At 41.2% G+C, this 18,423-nt stretch overlaps 2 protein-coding genes across 7 annotated transcripts in view; one reads left to right on the forward strand and one right to left on the reverse strand.

The window, feature by feature from the left end:
• LOC117426939 (serine dehydratase-like) overlaps window positions 1-11,315 on the reverse strand; it is a 23,764-nt gene extending 12,449 nt beyond the window's left edge. Inside the window, exons 1-3 of one of the 6 annotated variants that reach the window (XM_034045193.3) lie at window positions 11,178-11,315; window positions 3,881-4,038; window positions 2,215-2,254 (exon numbers count right to left, since the gene is read on the reverse strand). In XM_034045193.3, the coding sequence (XP_033901084.3) occupies window positions 2,215-2,254; window positions 3,881-4,036 (196 nt within the window). In that variant the 5' untranslated portion in view covers window positions 4,037-4,038; window positions 11,178-11,315. Of the gene's footprint in view, window positions 1-2,214; window positions 2,255-3,880; window positions 4,039-6,860; window positions 7,958-8,013; window positions 8,349-9,926; window positions 10,098-10,122; window positions 10,258-11,177 lie in introns of those variants that run through there. The other 5 variants (XM_034045192.3, XM_034045191.3, XM_034045197.3 and 2 more) reach the window with 5 other exon arrangements.
• LOC117426937 (L-serine dehydratase/L-threonine deaminase-like) lies at window positions 10,249-17,685 on the forward strand. Its single transcript, XM_059033358.1, has 8 exons — window positions 10,249-10,338; window positions 11,210-11,448; window positions 13,222-13,261; window positions 13,449-13,588; window positions 14,169-14,260; window positions 14,977-15,204; window positions 16,368-16,492; window positions 16,964-17,685. Exons 2-8 carry the CDS (start codon window positions 11,236-11,238, stop codon window positions 17,170-17,172), a joined length of 1,047 nt encoding a protein of 348 aa, XP_058889341.1. The 5' UTR covers window positions 10,249-10,338; window positions 11,210-11,235; the 3' UTR covers window positions 17,173-17,685.
• The last annotated feature ends 738 nt before the right edge of the window (window positions 17,686-18,423 follow it).

The following is an 18,423-nucleotide window of genomic DNA, read 5'->3' on the forward strand; positions in this document are numbered from 1 at the left end:
ACAGCAACACAGATCAGCGATCACAAGACTTTCAAATCTATCTCCCGGGGGCCGTGTGGTCACCCTGGCCATAGCTTATCAGAACTGTGCTGAAGATTTTTTTTGGACATTTAACATAGATCAGCCACAGTGTTTATACAGTAGGATGAGTGCAGTGTTATGTCATTTATTTAATCTTATTAAGTCTTGCTGTAAGTCACATATCGCTACACCACTGATGTGAAATACCTACAGCACTAGAAGTGATTGGCTACTTTTAAGGGTGATTAACATACCCCAATGAGCATTAATCTTTCACTACCTAATGTTAGGTAAGATAGTCCAAGGTAGTGCTAATCAGGGTCTGTGAAACCTGCTGAAAATCAATGTGGCATTATACAGTAGAGCCAGTCATATCCTGTAAGATAAAACACCCTCTCTTAACCGGTGTCATTTACACATGCTGCTACCAACTGAACGGTACAGATGGAAACTGATCGATGCACATTTTATTATGTGTCTCGAACAGTAAATTCAGCTCTTAGCAGGACAGAATAGACTTAATAAAAACAGGTGCTAGAAAAGAGGGGTATTGCTGCAGACACGAGGCAGTCGAAAATAATGTAGTTTCACTTTTTAGATGTCAGCTAAATTCACTTAAAACAGAACAAGAACGTGAGAAATTGACAGAATTACTGCACCTTTTTGCTGTTTTGTAAATTGCCAAATACTGTATTACAGTGCTTTGTTTTTAATACTGCATGTCTTTTTTGCAATCATTTTCACTGGTTTTCTTTGTATAGTATATGTGCAGTACTGTGCTTTGGTGTTTTAGACACACTTCTGTACCTGCATTTGTTCATTTATAATGCCCTGGTGTTAATAAAGCAGCTATAATGTAGTATAATAACTCCCGCTGAGATGCTTTCACATGCCCGATGGACCCTGGATCCAATGGAATCGGATATGGCAGGCTGTAGTGTATTAATAATGTGTTATCTTCATTGTACTCCTCCAGCACAGCAGACATGTCACAACCCAGCCCATGCCAGACACTTCAGGCAAGTCTTGAGCTCTCTGAACTCCTCTGCTGAATAGACTACATCTCCTGACATTTGACGCATTCAACTCAGATAGACAAATCCTAGTTCTATATTACAGGTACAGCATTTACACATATACAGTACTCAACGAGTCATGGAAAAGTTCTGATTCTTCAGTCACATGACTCAGCGTTGCAGCACTGCATGATCTGTGTAAACTCCAGTCTGCTACGTGCTTGGTTATGTTCTAATGATTTAGAATAGAATCAGTCTGTACACTACCCTGTTTTTACAAGTCCGGTAACACAACATGTTTCAGTGGTTCTAACAAAAGAAAGTCAAACCTCTCTGTTGAAGACAAAAGCTGACCAGTGCAGGCACATAACTGCATAACAGTTCTAAAATTTGTATAACATTTATATATATGTATATGTATATGTATTTATATATATATAAATTTAGTGTGCATGTGGCGGGGTGCCTCGCCTCTTGGAATATATGCTGTATTATTATTATTATTATTATTATTATTATTATTATTATTATTATTATTATTATTATTATTATTTGTTTTGTGTAAATATGTGACGGCAGACAAGCCAGTGTTATGATTTATTATTTAAATACAGGACGAGAGTAATGCCGCCTGATCATTTGTATTATATTATTTGTTGGTTGTGCCTCTCATGAGAATGTGTGACTTCGGCTCAGTAATTATTGAATTGGCTGACAGTCAAGCAGACTAATTTAAACCTGTGTGGAATGCGGCCTTCTCCGGATTGATTGATTGATTGTTGTTAATCTGGAGATGCTCGCATATAAACAGAGACCCACGGCTTTCGCAAGAGAAGAGAGTTGGAGAGTAACTAACAGAGATAACGAAACAAAACGAAACACAATGGAATGAAACAAATCGAAAGCTACCTGTTCAAACCCAAAGGTACTTTTTGGGCTTATTTCTTAATATTTTGTGCTGCTTTATTTTGCCCCTTGTGCCATTTTGTTTTTGTGTTTTGTTTATTTTAAAGTGTTTTTTAGCACTGTAGTGTCTCATATTTACCCCGCAGTTGTCTTGTGGTTTGGTATTACTTCCTGGTCTGACATCACCCCTACAGCCATCCTTGTCACAGTGCACAGTTATTTTCCCCTGTTTTTTATGTTTTGTTCTCTGAATGCAGCAACACAAACCTACCTGAGGAACACACAAATCCTTTACACCCGGTGCTGGCAACCTGGAATATACAAATGTGAAGAAAAAAAAGTTATGCACGTATTTATTTATTTGAAGAGTAACGCTGACTAAATAGTTACACAAACTGCTGGTTCACAGACGATCCTACCCAAGATATCCGGAGATTAGCACAAATCAGAGTCAACGAAACTAAGCATAGGCTTCTGGAGCAGGGATGACTGGCAATTTCATAACAGTGAAAATGAGATATACGCTCTGTGGGTCCCCTGAGAAGCTTTGTATTGCATTCCTCTCTTAAACTCTTCAGTGCGCGTTCCAAACATTGGCCCAACTTGTAAGGTCAATGTTACGTATAGTAATGGACATTTCTTTGTGTGATCCTATTTTCTGTTATGAGGAGAGTAATAAAATGAAAACCTAAACGGTGAGGGTTTTTTTTCTTTGTACAATGCCCCCTTTTCCACATTTGTGAGAGGAGTAGGTCAATGTGTGTGTGTGTGTGTGTCTGTGAGTGGAGTGGGTCACTGTGTGTGTGTCTGTGTCTGTGAGTGGAGTGGGTCACTGTGTGTGTGTGTCTGTGTCTGTGAGTGGAGTGGGTCACTGTGTGTGTGTGTGTCTGTGAGTGGAGTGTGTCAGTGTGTGTGTGGGCAGGTATTACTATCAATGTGTGGACAAAATTTGAGAAAATGTCCCCACAAAGATAGTAACTCCTAAAAAAACGACTTTGTGGGGACATCCCCACTTTGTAAAACACGCTTTTAAGAACTAACTATGTCTTTAAAATGTTTTTTTTTTAAAAGCCAAAGTATTTAGTTTGTTGTCGACTTTCACCCTTTGTGGAGTTTTGTCTGACTGGATTTAGAAATAGTAAATATAGTGAGAGTCAATGAGAAGTCCCCACCATTATAGGAATGCAAATGTGTGTGTGTGTGTGTGTGTGTGTGTGTGTGTGTGTGTGTGTGTCTGTGTGTGTGTGTCTGTGTCTGTGAGTGGAGTGGGTCAGTGTGTGTATCTGGGAGTGGAGTGGGTCAGTGTGTGTGTCTGTGAGTGGAGTGGGTCAGTGTGTGTATCTGGGAGTGGAGTGGGTCAGTGTGTGTGTCTGTGAGTGGAGTGGGTTAGTAGGTGCTGGGCAGTTGTCTGTGCTCAACATGCTTTGATGACAGACAGTTATTTTCAGGCAGGCAATTTAAGAAGCCCTGAGCTCAGCACAATTTTAAAATAGGAATTGACTGCTTTAAACTAGAAATGGCATCACAATGGCAGGCAATTATATTAGAGTAGATAATTGGAGGAAAGACTTTTGGTAAACAAGAACACAAACACAAAGCTAAATGACATTGAACAAAGACTTCCTAGAGTGTTACTATTGGCAACATTTAATTGAAGGAGATGAGTTTTAATGTACTTAATAGAAATAATGATAATAATTAAAAGGGACTTCCATTATTACCTCGTAACACGCCACCGCAATGTCATTATCCCTTATTTCAATATTGGGTTTAGTATTTGTATGTTTACAATGTGCATGAACACCTTAAGTGATTTTCAGTTGAATAAAAACCTAGTAAGAACATAAAGAAACCCTCATGGAATACCCCGGCCCATCCTGCCTCCGTGCCAAGACAGACAGACAGGCTGGCAGGGATGCAGGCAGGAGAACACCCACCTTCTGACACAAGTGACCGATGCCCCTGATCTTGAAGGACCCCGAGGGCTGGGCGTTGTCCATCTTGAGGTAGACTGTGGTCCCGGCCAACTTGGACAGCTCCAGACTCTCCAGCAGGGGGGTCAGCAAGTGAAAAGCCTGAGTGCTCACTGCCATGGCTACGGGAGAGAATCACAACTCCATATCTCCACAATGCACCAGAAAGGCTGTACCATGGGAATCACGTGTGTACGTTCTCTTTGTCCAACCCTGTCAAAACCTTCCCTGTATAGTAAGATCTCTCTGAAACCAAATATTGAAAATCTATTAAGCTTTCTTCACTCTGAAAGAGAAATGATCTTCAATTCGACTATTTATATTTTTACATATGTATATTCCCAAACACTTGACTTTCTCACATACCACATTTCCAACAGAAGCAATGTCAAATTCTCAATTGAGGGAAGTTCATGTTTATCTAAATTTAACTGACCAGATGCCTCAGTAAAACCTTTCAGGGAATTCAAGGCTCCAGAAACCTGTTCCTTATCATTTAGAAAAGGTGTGGTGTCATCAGCGAGTTGGCCAATAATACATTCTCAACCACCAATCTCAATTCCTTTAAATGACCCATTACATCTAATGAAAATGAAAAGGGTCTTTGCAGCCAAAACAAAAAGAAAGGGGGGCAATGGGCAGCCCTGCTTAATATCTTTCAATATTAAACCTAGTACTCTTGGATAAGCCCATTGAACTAGTGTTATCTTTATAAAGTATCCTGATGTAATTAATAAAAGCCTTGAGTGGTTAAAGAAAAGGGCTTAAAATCAGGCGATCACTTTTTTTTACTTTTAAATTGCATTCCCTGCCTCAAGATGGCTTCCCATGTACCCGCATGGACCGCTCAGAACTACATTTCCCATCACCCTCCTGCTCACTGGTAAATTCATCTCAGTTACATATGTGAGCAGGAGGATGATGGGAAATGTAGTTCAGGTGAGCAAAGGTGAGCTGCAGCTTCGTCGCCATTTTAGCTTTCTCCACAGTTTTTAGTACCAGTATAGATATTGTGTTTTAAATGAATATAGGATTGCTATAACACGTACTTCTTTCAAAACTGCACATCTGACACTGATATAGCTTATGGAAGTGCAAAATATGAAAGATTTATGAAAATATTTACCTTAAGAAAGCTTAAATAAGCCATCAAACTGAAATGTTCATTCTGTAATAATTATACTGAAGCAATGAGGCTGCTCATCTCTTGGGTTTGTATTTTCTCCAGAATATGTTGGAAAGAGTGTCCTTTATAGTTGAGAAGATCAATGCAACATTTCTATTGCAAATTGTATCTTTCGGTTACACAAATTATAACTCAGTAATAACTCGTATATAATAAATATGTTATCTTAATAGCTAAAATCCACCCTCCATAAATCTATCTTTTTTAAAACCACTAACACACTTCTTGTGTTTTACTTTATAAGCACTTTGATATTCGTTTTGTATGAAAGGCGCTATATAAATAAAGTTTTGATTGATTGATTGATTGATGAAGGACATGTAACAGTACCTAACATAATCAAAATAACTAAAAAAGTTGAAAAGCGTCACATCTCTGTACAGTGTTTAAAACCTCTTACGCCCTCCAGTCCCGCGGGCGGAACACGGAACTGCACGTAAATATTATATTTCATAACTCATTTTTAATATTATTACAAAAGAAAAAGAGAAAAAAAGCTGACTCGATATCAAAATCGTTGCGAAAGAATTTTTCGAATCCGTCATTTCACCGCTGAGATATCCCATTCGCAATGTGTCTAGTACCCCAATGCATTCAAAACAAAGGCAATCGACTAGCTTGCGTTTTGCTGCTCTGGTCTTACAACCTTGATGACGGTAAAGTCTCCCTGATCTAGGGGTGGTCACAAGCTTTCCATTCATACCTTTACTTTGTTTGTAGCCCAATCCATCACAGAGTAATTGATGTGCAAACAAACACGCCCACCTCTTGAATGAGATAAGGGAAGAAAAAAAAAAGCCTTTCAAAGGCAAATGCATGTGGCAATGGCTAGCCTGTGAGGTGCCAGAAGATAACATCCCTTTTAGAACTTAGTGTATCAATTGACATAAAGATTTACACAATGTTTATTTTTGGAGAGGTTTGGGGACCCTTGGGCTTAGCTTTGTAAAAACTCCTGTAGAATTTGATCCCTTTGTCCAAATTTTTACCCAGTATAGTAGACATGTTGGTGAAGCACTGGAAAAAAATCTGGCTCTTTTCATATGCTACAAGTTGAAAAAATGACTATAGAACATAAAAAAATGAAAAGCGTTTGTTGTTTTTTTATGTATTTTTTCTGGATATCTCCTTCCAGTGTGGTACTGAGTAAGACTTTTATCACACCTGAGGTTTTAGTCTTGATGCCCAAGGGGTTACCTTGAATTCAAGCCCTGAACCATGCCTGTGCTGTCTATACTTTGGAAGATATTGTGATTTATTTAAGGGCACAGCCCCCCAGGCGGAAATTGTCTGTGAGGGGCTGGGGTTTTGACAGGTTAATATCCCCTGGCTCTTAACAGAATTACACAGCTATGTATGCAAGTCCTACTACTACTGAACTGTACTTAGATGTTGCATTTTTGTAGCTTTTGTTTTAAAGTTTAAAATTGAAAAGGCAGTTAAATATGTAGCTGTTGGTGTCTGAGTCTAATCTACGTAACGCTGTTTTCCTATACCTTCTATGTCAGTAGTTTTCAAACTTTTTTTCTCGCGACCCAGTGGAGGAAAAACACTTAACCCCGCGACCCAAAACAATAATATCTTCTGACTAGTTTTCATAAAATCACAATAAAGCCTGGGCAATTGATACATGCTAGCTTTAACCGCTTCACTTTAAGTAATAATTCAAATTAGACATTGACGTTACTTGTATAACATTTTTAAATTCAGGATTTTTTTTTTTTTTTAAAAAAAGACGATCAGGTAAGTTTTACTTACCTAATGTGACGGGTGGGCCTGCATGCTGTTCATGATCTCACTCCAATCTGGATCACAGGATGAAAGCGCTACTCTACTCGCATGTCAGGTGCGCTGTTGAGTCTTTCTTTTGTTTTTAACCTTGTCAAAGTCAAAAATCCCAGTTCGCACATGTAGGTTGTTGTGAATGGCAACAACAATAGAACACTAATCTTGGATATTCTTTGAAAACACTGATCCAAAACAATGACAAATGTAATGACTTGTGGCATGTTTTCAGTGTGCTATCACAGGTGGGGTGCAGCAACTCGTTTTCTTGCTCAGTCATCAAGTTCAGCTCCAATATTGATTCAGGATTTTCGAAAGCAAAATGATCTTTCACCCAAAGCTTTTCCTTCAGATTTTCAAACCCCTCTGCAGGAAAGTAGCGACTAAAACTCAGACAGAACAGCGAGATGTAACTCTGACACTTTTAATTGTATCTTGCTCTCATTGGAACTGTAATTGATGTATCTTGTATTATAACTGAAGTGATTGTATCTTGCTCTTAATTGAACTGTAATTCCTGTTGTATCTTTTTTGCACACAACTGTAAGTCGCCCTGGATAAGGGCGTCTGCTAAGAAATAAATAATAATAATAATAATTCACTTTTTTTTCACTGATGCTGTTCTTCTCAGTGTGTTGTAACAGTGTTGGGAACATGTAGTAGCTGGGACGATTACTTTTTAGTCGTGCTTGCCACAGTACTAACGACTTTTGGAATGCTTGTATATGCTCGCAGTGTCGGAATAAATCATTGCCTCTTCCTTGTAACTTCAAATTGACTTCGTTTAAAATTGAGAAAATGTTACGAGATATGACAACTTTATTAACCAATTGGCATCGTCAAACAAATTTGCCAAGTTAGACTGTTTCTCTACCAGAAAAATGTGAATCTCATTCCTGAGTTCGTACACCAAACATAAAATATATTGCATAAAATCAAAGTGTAAGAAGGTCTAGCGCTGGTTAGAAGCTGTTATTCAAAGGAATACAGATTGACAGGTCAGCAAACCAGTCTAATGACGTGGATTTACACAGTAAAATTACAGACAATCGGTTGTATACTGTAGAGAATTCCGGTTCGCTAAGCCTATCTTTGTTTTCAAAAGGATTATGCTAAAGCTACTCACTCACTGGCCGATGCAGGTTTCGTTTTCTACTTCTTGTGTTTCGGAGTAATTCTCTTTTTCTCCGTATGACTCGAGGGTCCCTCTGCAAAAATGCTGTATGAATGCGCCTTTCCTTTCAGTTCAAAGTTTAGTCATTAGAGTAGAATAATCGAGTAAAGAGTAAGAAACGATACTTTGCAGATACAGCCTAGTCAGTTTCTGAGCCAAGGGAACGAAGAACAATGTTTTTTTTGTTAGTTTTACTTTAAGTTCAATTGGATATAAAACAAAAAATACATTTAAGCGCACTTGTAATTTTATTATTTGTTTAAAAATATTAATAGAACAATTTATTATACTGAACAAAAAAAGTAAATGTTTGACCTAGTAGCTCCAAGTTTGTTAGACTTATTGACCTGTCTTTGCTTGCATTACTTCAAGGTCAAGCTGTTTATCTGTATTGATCAATACATTATTTGAACGTTTTGTGGAATGTGAGGAATCATTATATATTACGTGTTTGGCTAATTTATTTCAACTATGCATAATTATCCTGAACTGTCTGATACTGTACGTCCATAGGAGACACAAGAGCTGATTGAAAAACAGGAACCAATAGTTACAATTTAATTTTTAAAAAAAACCATTAAAAGTGTGTCCAAAGCAATTACACAACCTCCCTTTGATATGGGTCTGCACAAGCACTGTGGGAACTGCCTGCCCTGCGTGTCACAGTCTCCGCTGGCAGATAAACTGGTTTGGGGTGGTTACCGAGTCCCCTTCACCCATTCATCTTGACAGCTCCTTTTTGTTCTTATGCAACACAACCTTTTCAAATGAAATCCGGTGACGTGTTTGCCAGACAGGCAGAAACAGAGAGCGCTTGGATTGTAACCCCCAATATTGCAACCTGGTTTGAGCCGGTTTTACAAGGACTGAGTCAACAGCCTCGCCTGGCAGGCACTGCACCAGCCGCGAACCCGCTTTTGGAAGTGCAAGTCCAAAATAGAAGCGACTCTTTTGGTAATACAGTGGGATACACATGTCCAATATTAACGTTACACATATTTTAAACGTCACAATACACCACTAGACAAATAGGCTGCAACTCCTACGACAGAATGTATCAATGATGTTATATTTGGACACATATGCAAATACAATATTGGCCACGTCATTGTTTAATATTGTATCAGGTGTAGGAGTAAAATGTGTTTGCAACATACAGTATTTAAGTATCAAATTCAGCCCCGTAAGACCAATATCTTATCTACCCAGTGTGTATAATATAATGTCGAAAAGTAACTTAATTAGTGCTTTATTGTTTGTCTTAAATAATTATACGTTAGTGTTTTTTTTATTATGTTTTTTCTAAGATATTTGCAAAAGTGTGCCGGTATTTAATGTTGCAAAGTTAAAAAGACGTGTATATTCTGGAAAAAAAGGACAAAACTGATAACAGGATTAAATACCCCTCTGCTTGCACATTGGTCGAGTCGTGAATTAACAAAACGAATTATTATTTATAGAATTAAACTATAAAGAAAAAGAACGTCACACAGCCTGTAGAATTCTAAAATAGCTACGACCTAGCATATCACTAATGATCTTTTACAGTACAACTTTCTGTTCAGTTACTCGCTTTGTTGGAAAGTAAGCCTGTGCTGAGTGTTATATAATTCTAGAGTGATAATAAAATCACGGTTAGTATCGTCAGACTATGAGATGTGATGCCCCTATGTCCAATAAGTCATTTATTTTTGAAAGGATGTAATTACTTATATCTAGTCAACGAAGGATTTGCAGCCACTCATTCGTGCTAAGTTTGGGACGTTTGGAATAGAAGCCTATTTCTTCTTTGTATTATTACTATACTATTCCCAATATAACAACAATACATGTTCAATGTATCTGCTAATATACACGACACATACCTGTGTATTCCATGGAGTCTCACAAATAGCCTAACGACACGTTACTTTCACTGTCTTCGGTTGAAATAGACTTCTAATCGAAACGTTTGGCATTGAATTTACACAAATCAAGGGGACGGTTGGAAAGACCTTTAAAAATAACATTTGGCTCGTGCCTCTACTGATGGGGTTTCAAGTGCTTCAGCTCGTCACCCACCTGTCTGTCTCTCGTGATGGCGGGGGGCGAGGCTGTGTCGGAGGTGTGCCGACTACCCTTTATGCTCGTTGGATGAAGGACTAGGGCCCATGCTATATAATACCAGCCCCAAGAAAATCGAGATAGACATCTTCCACTCTTCAAGATACAGCTGCCAAACAAGAACCGACAACTCGCTGCAAGGAGCTGAATAAAAACAAATTCAATTTTAACTTGGTAAGTTATTATTATTATTATTATTATTATTATTATTATTATTATTATTATTATTATTATTATTATTATGCTTTTTAACACAAAACGACTAGGTATTTCAAGTACATTTGTGAAGGGTAAAATAATTAATCTCGACAGGCGTTTTAATTTTTATAGGTTCAGATAAAAAAAGAAAGAAAAAAGAAAGAAAATAGGAGTTTGAATGCAGGACACATTTTACATTTCAGCGATTGCAATCGTATTTGCTGTCAAGAGTTCACTTACAAGCAAAAATGGTACAGTTCATAATAAATAATGGCATATTATTTTATTTAAAACATAGCTAATAATGAAACATGGAATTTGGTTTTAAAGGTTAATCGCACAAGCTTATTTGAAGCACATTTTGTTCATGGAGTAGTAACATCTGCTTTAAATTAAATAGAAGTATATGATTATATATAAGTATATACACTAAATACAAAAAGAATACTCTTTCCCTTAGCAAGTTTCAAATTAATTAATCTACTGAAGCGCTGCATTTGTCCTGTTATTTTGGAACGTGTTTTAATGTAATATTTCTTAGAGTGTTACTACAGTTCCATATGGCAAATATAATGTGATTAATAGATTCATAAATCACTCACATGGTCTTGTTTTAAAAATAAAGTGTAAATATGAATTTCCTGACACTGAAGGAGGAATTGCCTGGAAGTGAGTCTGCCTGGCTCAGTATCAGTTTAGCATGATGACTCTGTGTATGTGTTTACTATAGCTCTGATCTGTCCTGGTACCCTACACTGTTTATGTTGCTCTAATAGATGCTGTTCCCTATGTATTTAGAGAATCTCATACAGTACCAGCCTTGATGTGCTGTGTGTCTCCTCTCCAGACACTCTTCTGTCATGCCTGTACACAATGAGCCTGATGTTCTGTGTCTCCTCTCCAGACACTCTTCTGTTCTGCCGACTGTGCACAATGAGCTCCAAGGCAAGTCTGCATACCGTCTCCCCACTCAGGGACAGTGTCCCCATGTCCAAAGAGGCCGGGACCACAGTCTACCTCAAACTGGACACTGCCCAGCCAACCGGCTCCTTCAAGATCCGCGGCATCGGTCACCTCTGCAAGACGGTGAGTGACCGCTAAAGCTGACCACACCAAGAACATTTCCGCCTTTAAATAAACTGTTATAAAGGAGAGGACAGCTGGGAGAGAGGCAGTGTGGTCTAGTGGTTACAGCGGAGGAGCTGGGAGGGAGGCAGTGTGGTCTAGTGGTTAGATCTGAGAGGCTGGGAGGGTGGCAGTGTGGTCTAGTGGTTAGAGCGGAGGGGCTGGGAGGGAGGCAGTGTGGTCTAGTGGTTAAAGCGGAGGGGCTGGGAGGGAGACAGTGTGGTCTAGTGGTTAGAGCTGAGAGGCTGGGAGGGAGGCAGTGTGGTCTAGTGGTTAGAGCGGAGGGGCTGGGAGGGAGGCAGTGTGGTCTAGTGGTTAGAGCGGAGGGGCTGGGAGGGAGGCAGTGTGGTCTAGTGGTTAGATCTGAGAGGCTGGGAGGGAGGCAGTGTGGTCTAGTGGTTAGAGCGGAGGGGCTGGGAGGGAGGCAGTGTGGTCTAGTGGTTAGAGCGGAGGGGCTGGGAGGGAGACAGTGTGGTCTAGTGGTTAGATCTGAGGGGCTGGGAGGGAGGCAGTGTGGTCTAGTGGTTAGAGCTGAGAGGCTGGCAGTGTGGTCTAGTGGTTAGAGCGGAGGGGCTGGGAGGGAGGCAGTGTGGTCTAGTGGTTAGAGCGGAGGGGCTGGGAGGGAGACAGTGTGGTCTAGTGGTTAGAGCTGAGAGGCTGGGAGGGAGACAGTGTGGTCTAGTGGTTAGATCTGAGGGGCTGGGAGGGAGGCAGTGTGGTCTAGTGGTTAGAGCTGAGAGGCTGGCAGTGTGGTCTAGTGGTTAGAGCGGAGGGGCTGGGAGGGAGGCAGTGTGGTCTAGTGGTTAGAGCGGAGGGGCTGGGAGGGAGACAGTGTGGTCTAGTGGTTAGAGCTGAGAGGCTGGGAGGGAGACAGTGTGGTCTAGTGGTTAGAGCGGAGGGGCTGGGAGGGAGACAGTGTGGTCTAGTGGTTAGATCTGAGGGGCTGGGAGGGAGGCAGTGTGGTCTAGTGGTTAGAGCTGAGAGGCTGGCAGTGTGGTCTAGTGGTTAGAGCGGAGGGGCTGGGAGGGAGGCAGTGTGGTCTAGTGGTTAGAGCGGAGGGGCTGGGAGGGAGACAGTGTGGTCTAGTGGTTAGAGCTGAGAGGCTGGGAGGGAGACAGTGTGGTCTAGTGGTTAGATCTGAGGGGCTGGGAGGGAGGCAGTGTGGTCTAGTGGTTAGAGCGGAGGGGCTGGGAGGGAGACAGTGTGGTCTAGTGGTTAGATCTGAGGGGCTGGGAGGGAGACAGTGTGGTCTAGTGGTTAGAGCGGAGGGGGAAGGAAGGAGGGGATATGTTGTTTTTTTGCCTAATTATAGAGTTAAATCAATCAAATGGCAGTCAGGACCAGTGTGTTCCAGCTAAAACTAGCTTGGACGAGTTATGGGAGTCTAGAGCAGCATTCAACAATGTGGAACATTGATGCTTTTTGAATAGAGGTTGGCGTGGAGACAATTCAGAGCAAGGGAGGACATTAGACACAGGCAGCCTTCCAGCTATTTAAAATACAGGCTAAAGACATCGTACCAGTCGCTCAGTTCTTAAAGACTTCTTTTAAACTGGATCCAGCAATGCGCGGATGGATTCAGAACTGAATATAGTCTGGGCTATGACCCAAGATACTACCACCCCAGTCATGTTTATACATTGAATGAATGTTTCCACGCCACTCAGAGGAGCCTTGGAGGGCGTCAATAGCATGGCACTGTACTAAACAAAGACTGTTTCTGTTCCTTCTCAGTGGGCGGAGAGAGGATGTGAACGGTTTGTCTGCTCCTCAGGTGAGAATATTTAAAATAACCTTCCCCTGCAATTAGTGCATAAATAAACAGGATGCTTCCCTAAACACCCACGAGGGATGTGTATCACTTATACTTTTAAACATGGTTGAACTTCTTGAATCATGTGACTATGTAGTGTAATTAAGCAGGCAGTAACGCTGACGCCTTTCTGTTTTCTGTCCTACAGGGGGCAATGCTGGCCTGGCAGCCGCCTACTCTGCCCGTAAACTAGGGGTACCTGCTACCATCCTAGTGCCTTCCAGTACCCCGTCCTTCACCATCCAGAGACTGAAGGATGAGGGGGCCAGCGTGTCTGTGGTGGGGGAGGTGAGTTTCATTCACAAATACAGCACTGTCCTGGAAGATAAAGGGTTATACTGAAGCTTTCAAGTATACATCCAACGTACCGTCAAATCTTCCAAATACCTACCAGGAATATTAATCGTTTAACATATGTTAGACATTTCAAATTGTGCTTTGTGCTGGTTTCAACTATATTGATGATTAAATGCATGATTGGGTTAATAAAGCTTGAATGGTGCCCAGCAATACCCACGCAATGTAAGATTTTCTGTAATGCTAAAATGAAACCACCGTTTCACAGAGACTTGTCATTAAAACACAAAATATATTGACAAAATAGGTTGTATAAAGTGTTGTATTTTCATTGCTAAATGTGTGTTTAGTTACAGATTAATTACTTATCACAAGATCAACATGACAATCTGCAAACATTCACACTCTCAAATACAGATTTCTGTTACATCTGCATTGAATAGAATTTAAACACAAAATACACGAAACCCTTCATGCGACAACTGGAGTTTTTATAGCAAGCGGTCTACAGGGACAAGCAGGCGAGCAACATTAGACTGCAGTCTCTGTGTACAATCCTGTTTGATTGCAGATGCTAGATGAAACCATTGAGCATGCTATGAGACTGGCAGAGAATAACCCAGGCTGGGTCTACATCCCTCCCTTTGATGACCCGCTCATCTGGTAAGCACTTCATTAGGCTTCATTATTTCATTGATTTTATTGTACATTTAAAACTGTGCGTGTATGAATTTAATATGTTATTAATAATGAATTGTGGTTTTCTCATTTTTTTCTGAATTTCCAGTTCTGGTCACATTTTTTTGATGATCTATTGTTTAATCCGAAAACAATTGATAGCGTCTTATACTGTATAATATGTGATTATCTTGTTCTTATTAATACAAATCTATTTTCCCTGTTAAAGGGGGCCCTTGTGGCAGTATGTGTAGCCCTGCTGTGGCCCTCAGTCTATAGTGACAGTATGTGTAGCCTTGCGGTGGTCCTCAGTCTCTAGTGGCAGTATGTGTAGCCCTGCGGTGGTCCTCAGTCTCTAGTGGCAGTATGTGTAGCCCTGCGGTGGTCCTCAGTCTCTAGTGACAGTATGTGTAGCCCTGCGGTGGTCCTCAGTCTCTAGTGAAAGTATGTGTAGCCCTGCGGTGGTCCTCAGTCTCTAGTGACAGTATGTGTAGCCTTGCAGTGGTCCTCAGTCTCTAGTGGCAGTATGTGTAGCCCTGCGGTGGTCCTCAGTCTCTAGTGACAGTATGTGTAGCCTTGCGGTGGTCCTCAGTCTCTAGTAGCAGTATGTGTAGCCCTGCGGTGGTCCTCAGTCTCTAGTGGCAGTATGTGTAGCCCTGCGGTGATCCTCAGTCTCACTGCTCTTCCCCTCTGATCTCCAGGGAAGGACACGCCTCCATCGTGACAGAGCTCCAGCAGGCCCTGGATAGCAAGCCCGGGGCCATTGTGCTGTCGGTGGGGGGAGGGGGCCTGCTGTGCGGGGTGGTGCAGGGGCTGAGGGCTGTGGGCTGGCAGGACGTGCCCATCATTGCCATGGAAACCAAGGGAGCACACAGCCTCAATGCAGCCGTGCAAGCAGGGGAGCTCGTCACACTGCCAGAGATCACCAGGTGAGCCTGCCTCTGAGTTACAGACACCACTGCGATAGAACAGATACAACAGATAGAACAGATAGAACAGGCCCACCAAGAGAAAGACACCTCGTCGCTGTCAGCAACCAGACAGTGTGGAGAAGCAATTCAAAAGGCAAACAGAATTGGTTACATAGTCAAAAGTGGACAAATCAAAAGAGGGGGGTGATAAGGTTGTAGAATGCACAGGTGAGACTGTACTTAGTGTTCTGGTCACCACAGCATCAAAAGGACCTTTAAGAGAATCCAAAGAAAAGCAACCAGACTAATCCCAGGGCCTAAAGGAATGAGCTGTGAAGATTTAAGGAGCTGCATTTATTTAGAATAAAGAAGAATAAAGGGGGGGGGGGGGTGACTTGACTGATGTTTTTAAAATCTTTAATAGGGCCGTTTAACATTAAACCTAAATGCAGCACAGAAACCAGGACCAGTGGGAAATGAAGTGGTGGCAGGCTTAAGACAGAGAAGGGGAGGGGGTGGAATGGGTGACCTGGAATCCTGTAACACAGGGAAGGGGAGGGGATGGAATGGGTGACCTGGAATCCTGTAACACAGGGAAGGGGAGGGGATGGAATGGGTGACCTGGAATCCTGGAACACAGGGAAGGGGAGGGGATGGAATGGGTGACCTGGAATCCTGTAACACAGGGAAGGGGAGGGGATGGAATGGGTGACCTGGAATCCTGGAACACAGGGAAGGGGAGGGGGTGGAATGGGTTACCTGGAACCCTTTAAGACTCAATGTGATGAAGTTGAGATAAATCAGCTATTGGAACCAAACGAGCCCTGATTGGCTCAATGACCTGCTCTCATTTGTACATTTTCACCTATTCTAAAGTTAACATGCTGGTAAGGGGTCTTACATCCATTGTGTAGACAATATTATTATTTTCTATGAAGAGTATTGTAAACCGTCAATTCACTTATCAATTGAGATTTCCAAATTGTTAATTGCTCAAGCCAGTCATATGCAAAAAAAAACACCTAAATAAGAGAACATTGAGGGAAATTGGGAATTCCTATCTCAAGAAAGATAAGGGCCCATGTCACTGGCTACAGTCAGGTGTGTATGTCTACTGTTGGAGAGAATGACTTATCACATGTGTATAAAAAGCATTAAGACTGCTTCTGTCTTTCTTTCAGCGTTGCCAAAACTTTGGGGGCGAAGCGTGTGGGCGCACAGACCCTGAAAGTGGCCAAAGAGCACCCTGTCTTCTCAGAGCTGGTGAGCGACCAGGAGGCTGTGGGGGCTATCGAGAAGTTTGTTGGTATGTATCAAAGAAAGAATGGTGGGTCAATGGACTGTCCATCCTGCTGCACACGGATGGTTGAGAGGACAGATCAGTGACCAATACCTTTCCTCACATTACTCAGTGTTATCATTATATCAGACACCATTGTGAACTAACATGGGGGGGCTGTTTAATTTAATAGGACAACACCTATCATTTCACTTAGTTTTACAAACAAAATTACCCTTAAGAAACAAACATGCTGTTAGAGATGTTGGTTCTGCCCAAGTCTTCCCCTTTAAAGATTTAAATGACTGCTGTATCTAAATTTAGCTAAATTCAATAGATTGTGGCCTTTAAACTGACTTTAAATCAACCAGGTTCAGATTGTCAAATGACACAAATTGACGCCAACATAGTTCCTTTGTGCTAGGGTGTGTTTTAAATCACAAAAAAGCACAGACTGCCCCCAATGTGCTGACAATCTTTCCCCCTCCTCTCCCCTAGATGATGAGAAGATCCTGGTGGAGCCTGCATGTGGCGCCGCCCTAGCGGCTGTGTACTGCAATACAATCCGCAAGCTGCAGGACGAGGGCAAACTGAGTCGGGACCTGGAGTCGGTGGTCATCGTGGTCTGTGGGGGCAACAACATAACCCTGGGGCAACTGCAGAGACTCAAAGAACAACTGGGCCTGCCCAGCCTTACTGCGGCGTAACCCCCACAAACAGCAAAGAGTGGGCCAGGCCAGAGAAAATGACTGCATTCTCTACACCGTAGAGCAAACCAATACAGACAAAAAGGGGGCGTCTTTTTTTTAAATGGGCAGAAATATTAAAACTGGGGGCCAAAAAATCCAAAAAGTGAACACACCCCGCCAATAGGACAGCCCTTCCCTAGGGAAAAAAGCAGTGCTGATCATCTATGCAGGGACCAGATTACAAACCAGTGACTTTCAGGTACCCAGAGAAGGCTTCCCTTTGTCAGCAGCGTGGGAGGACCTTGCCCTGCCTGTTACACCATCCTGTCTAGATAACTCATTCTAGCTGTACTTTTTAAACTGTGTATCTATTTGTGCACACCTCTTATACAGCGTATTGTTTAAGCTATAGAGGTTCATGTCTCACATTTACTAACTGTGCGTATGGTATATTGTTGTGTTTGCTGTACTTGAAATATTTTGTCAAATTTCTTGCATTTTTAAATATTAAATCTTTTTTTGTATTTTCAATGTCTGTGTTGATTGGGACACAAGCCTGTTTAATGGATATGAAGGATTTATTGCAAACATATTTAGAGTCTGAAGAAAGATATCCTTTACACGGGTGTAGTTTCAGGACAAGTATAAACCTCAAAGTTGGTATTGTATGTATCCATTACTGTGTTGAAATGGGCCTGAAAAGTACATTTGATTTATCACTGACAACTTCAATGTTGGAGACTCAGAACAAGATGTTTTAGTTCTGCTTAAAGTAGTTGTAGCTAACAAAATAATTTTGTAAATCTCACTGTTGTGCACATCCCTTCACTACACAAGTAATGTGCACTTCTGAAAGAAACACATAGTAAAGAAAACATGTATTTTCGTTTTAAAACATGACAGGCCACCAAACACCTTGAGAGTGCTGTAATTATTATTATTATTATTATTATTATTATTATTATTATTATTATTATTATTCATTTTGGAATGTTTTTGTATTTTTTCTCCTTAAAGAAAAAAAGTTCTAAATATGATTTAGAATAAAAAGCTTTCTGGACTGTAGAGTTAGCATTATACGGCAAAAAAAGGAGCAATCCGATTTTGTTCTGTTTTATATTGTTATTTTCAGAAAATAAACCCATATAAATTCAAGATAGGGCCCTGAGGGTCGATTGTAGCGTACCAAAGTTAGTCCACTTGATGCGTCTAACTAGTGGATTAAGCAGGTTTAGTCCACTTGCTTGGACTAAAATTACTACACTTGTT

The sequence above is a fragment of the Acipenser ruthenus genome, chromosome 11 (genome assembly GCF_902713425.1).
Source record: "Acipenser ruthenus chromosome 11, fAciRut3.2 maternal haplotype, whole genome shotgun sequence".
NCBI classification, from domain to species: Eukaryota; Metazoa; Chordata; class Actinopteri; order Acipenseriformes; family Acipenseridae; genus Acipenser; species Acipenser ruthenus.

Coding starts and splice junctions, on each gene's coding strand:
- LOC117426937 (XM_059033358.1), top strand. CDS start 11,236: ATGAGCCTGATGTTCTGTGTCTCCTCTCCAGACACTCTTCTGTTCTGC. Junction 13,262..13,448: donor ACGGTTTGTCTGCTCCTCAG/GTGAGAATATTT, acceptor TCTGTCCTACAG/GGGGCAATGCTGGCCTGGCA. Junction 13,589..14,168: donor GCGTGTCTGTGGTGGGGGAG/GTGAGTTTCATT, acceptor GTTTGATTGCAG/ATGCTAGATGAAACCATTGA.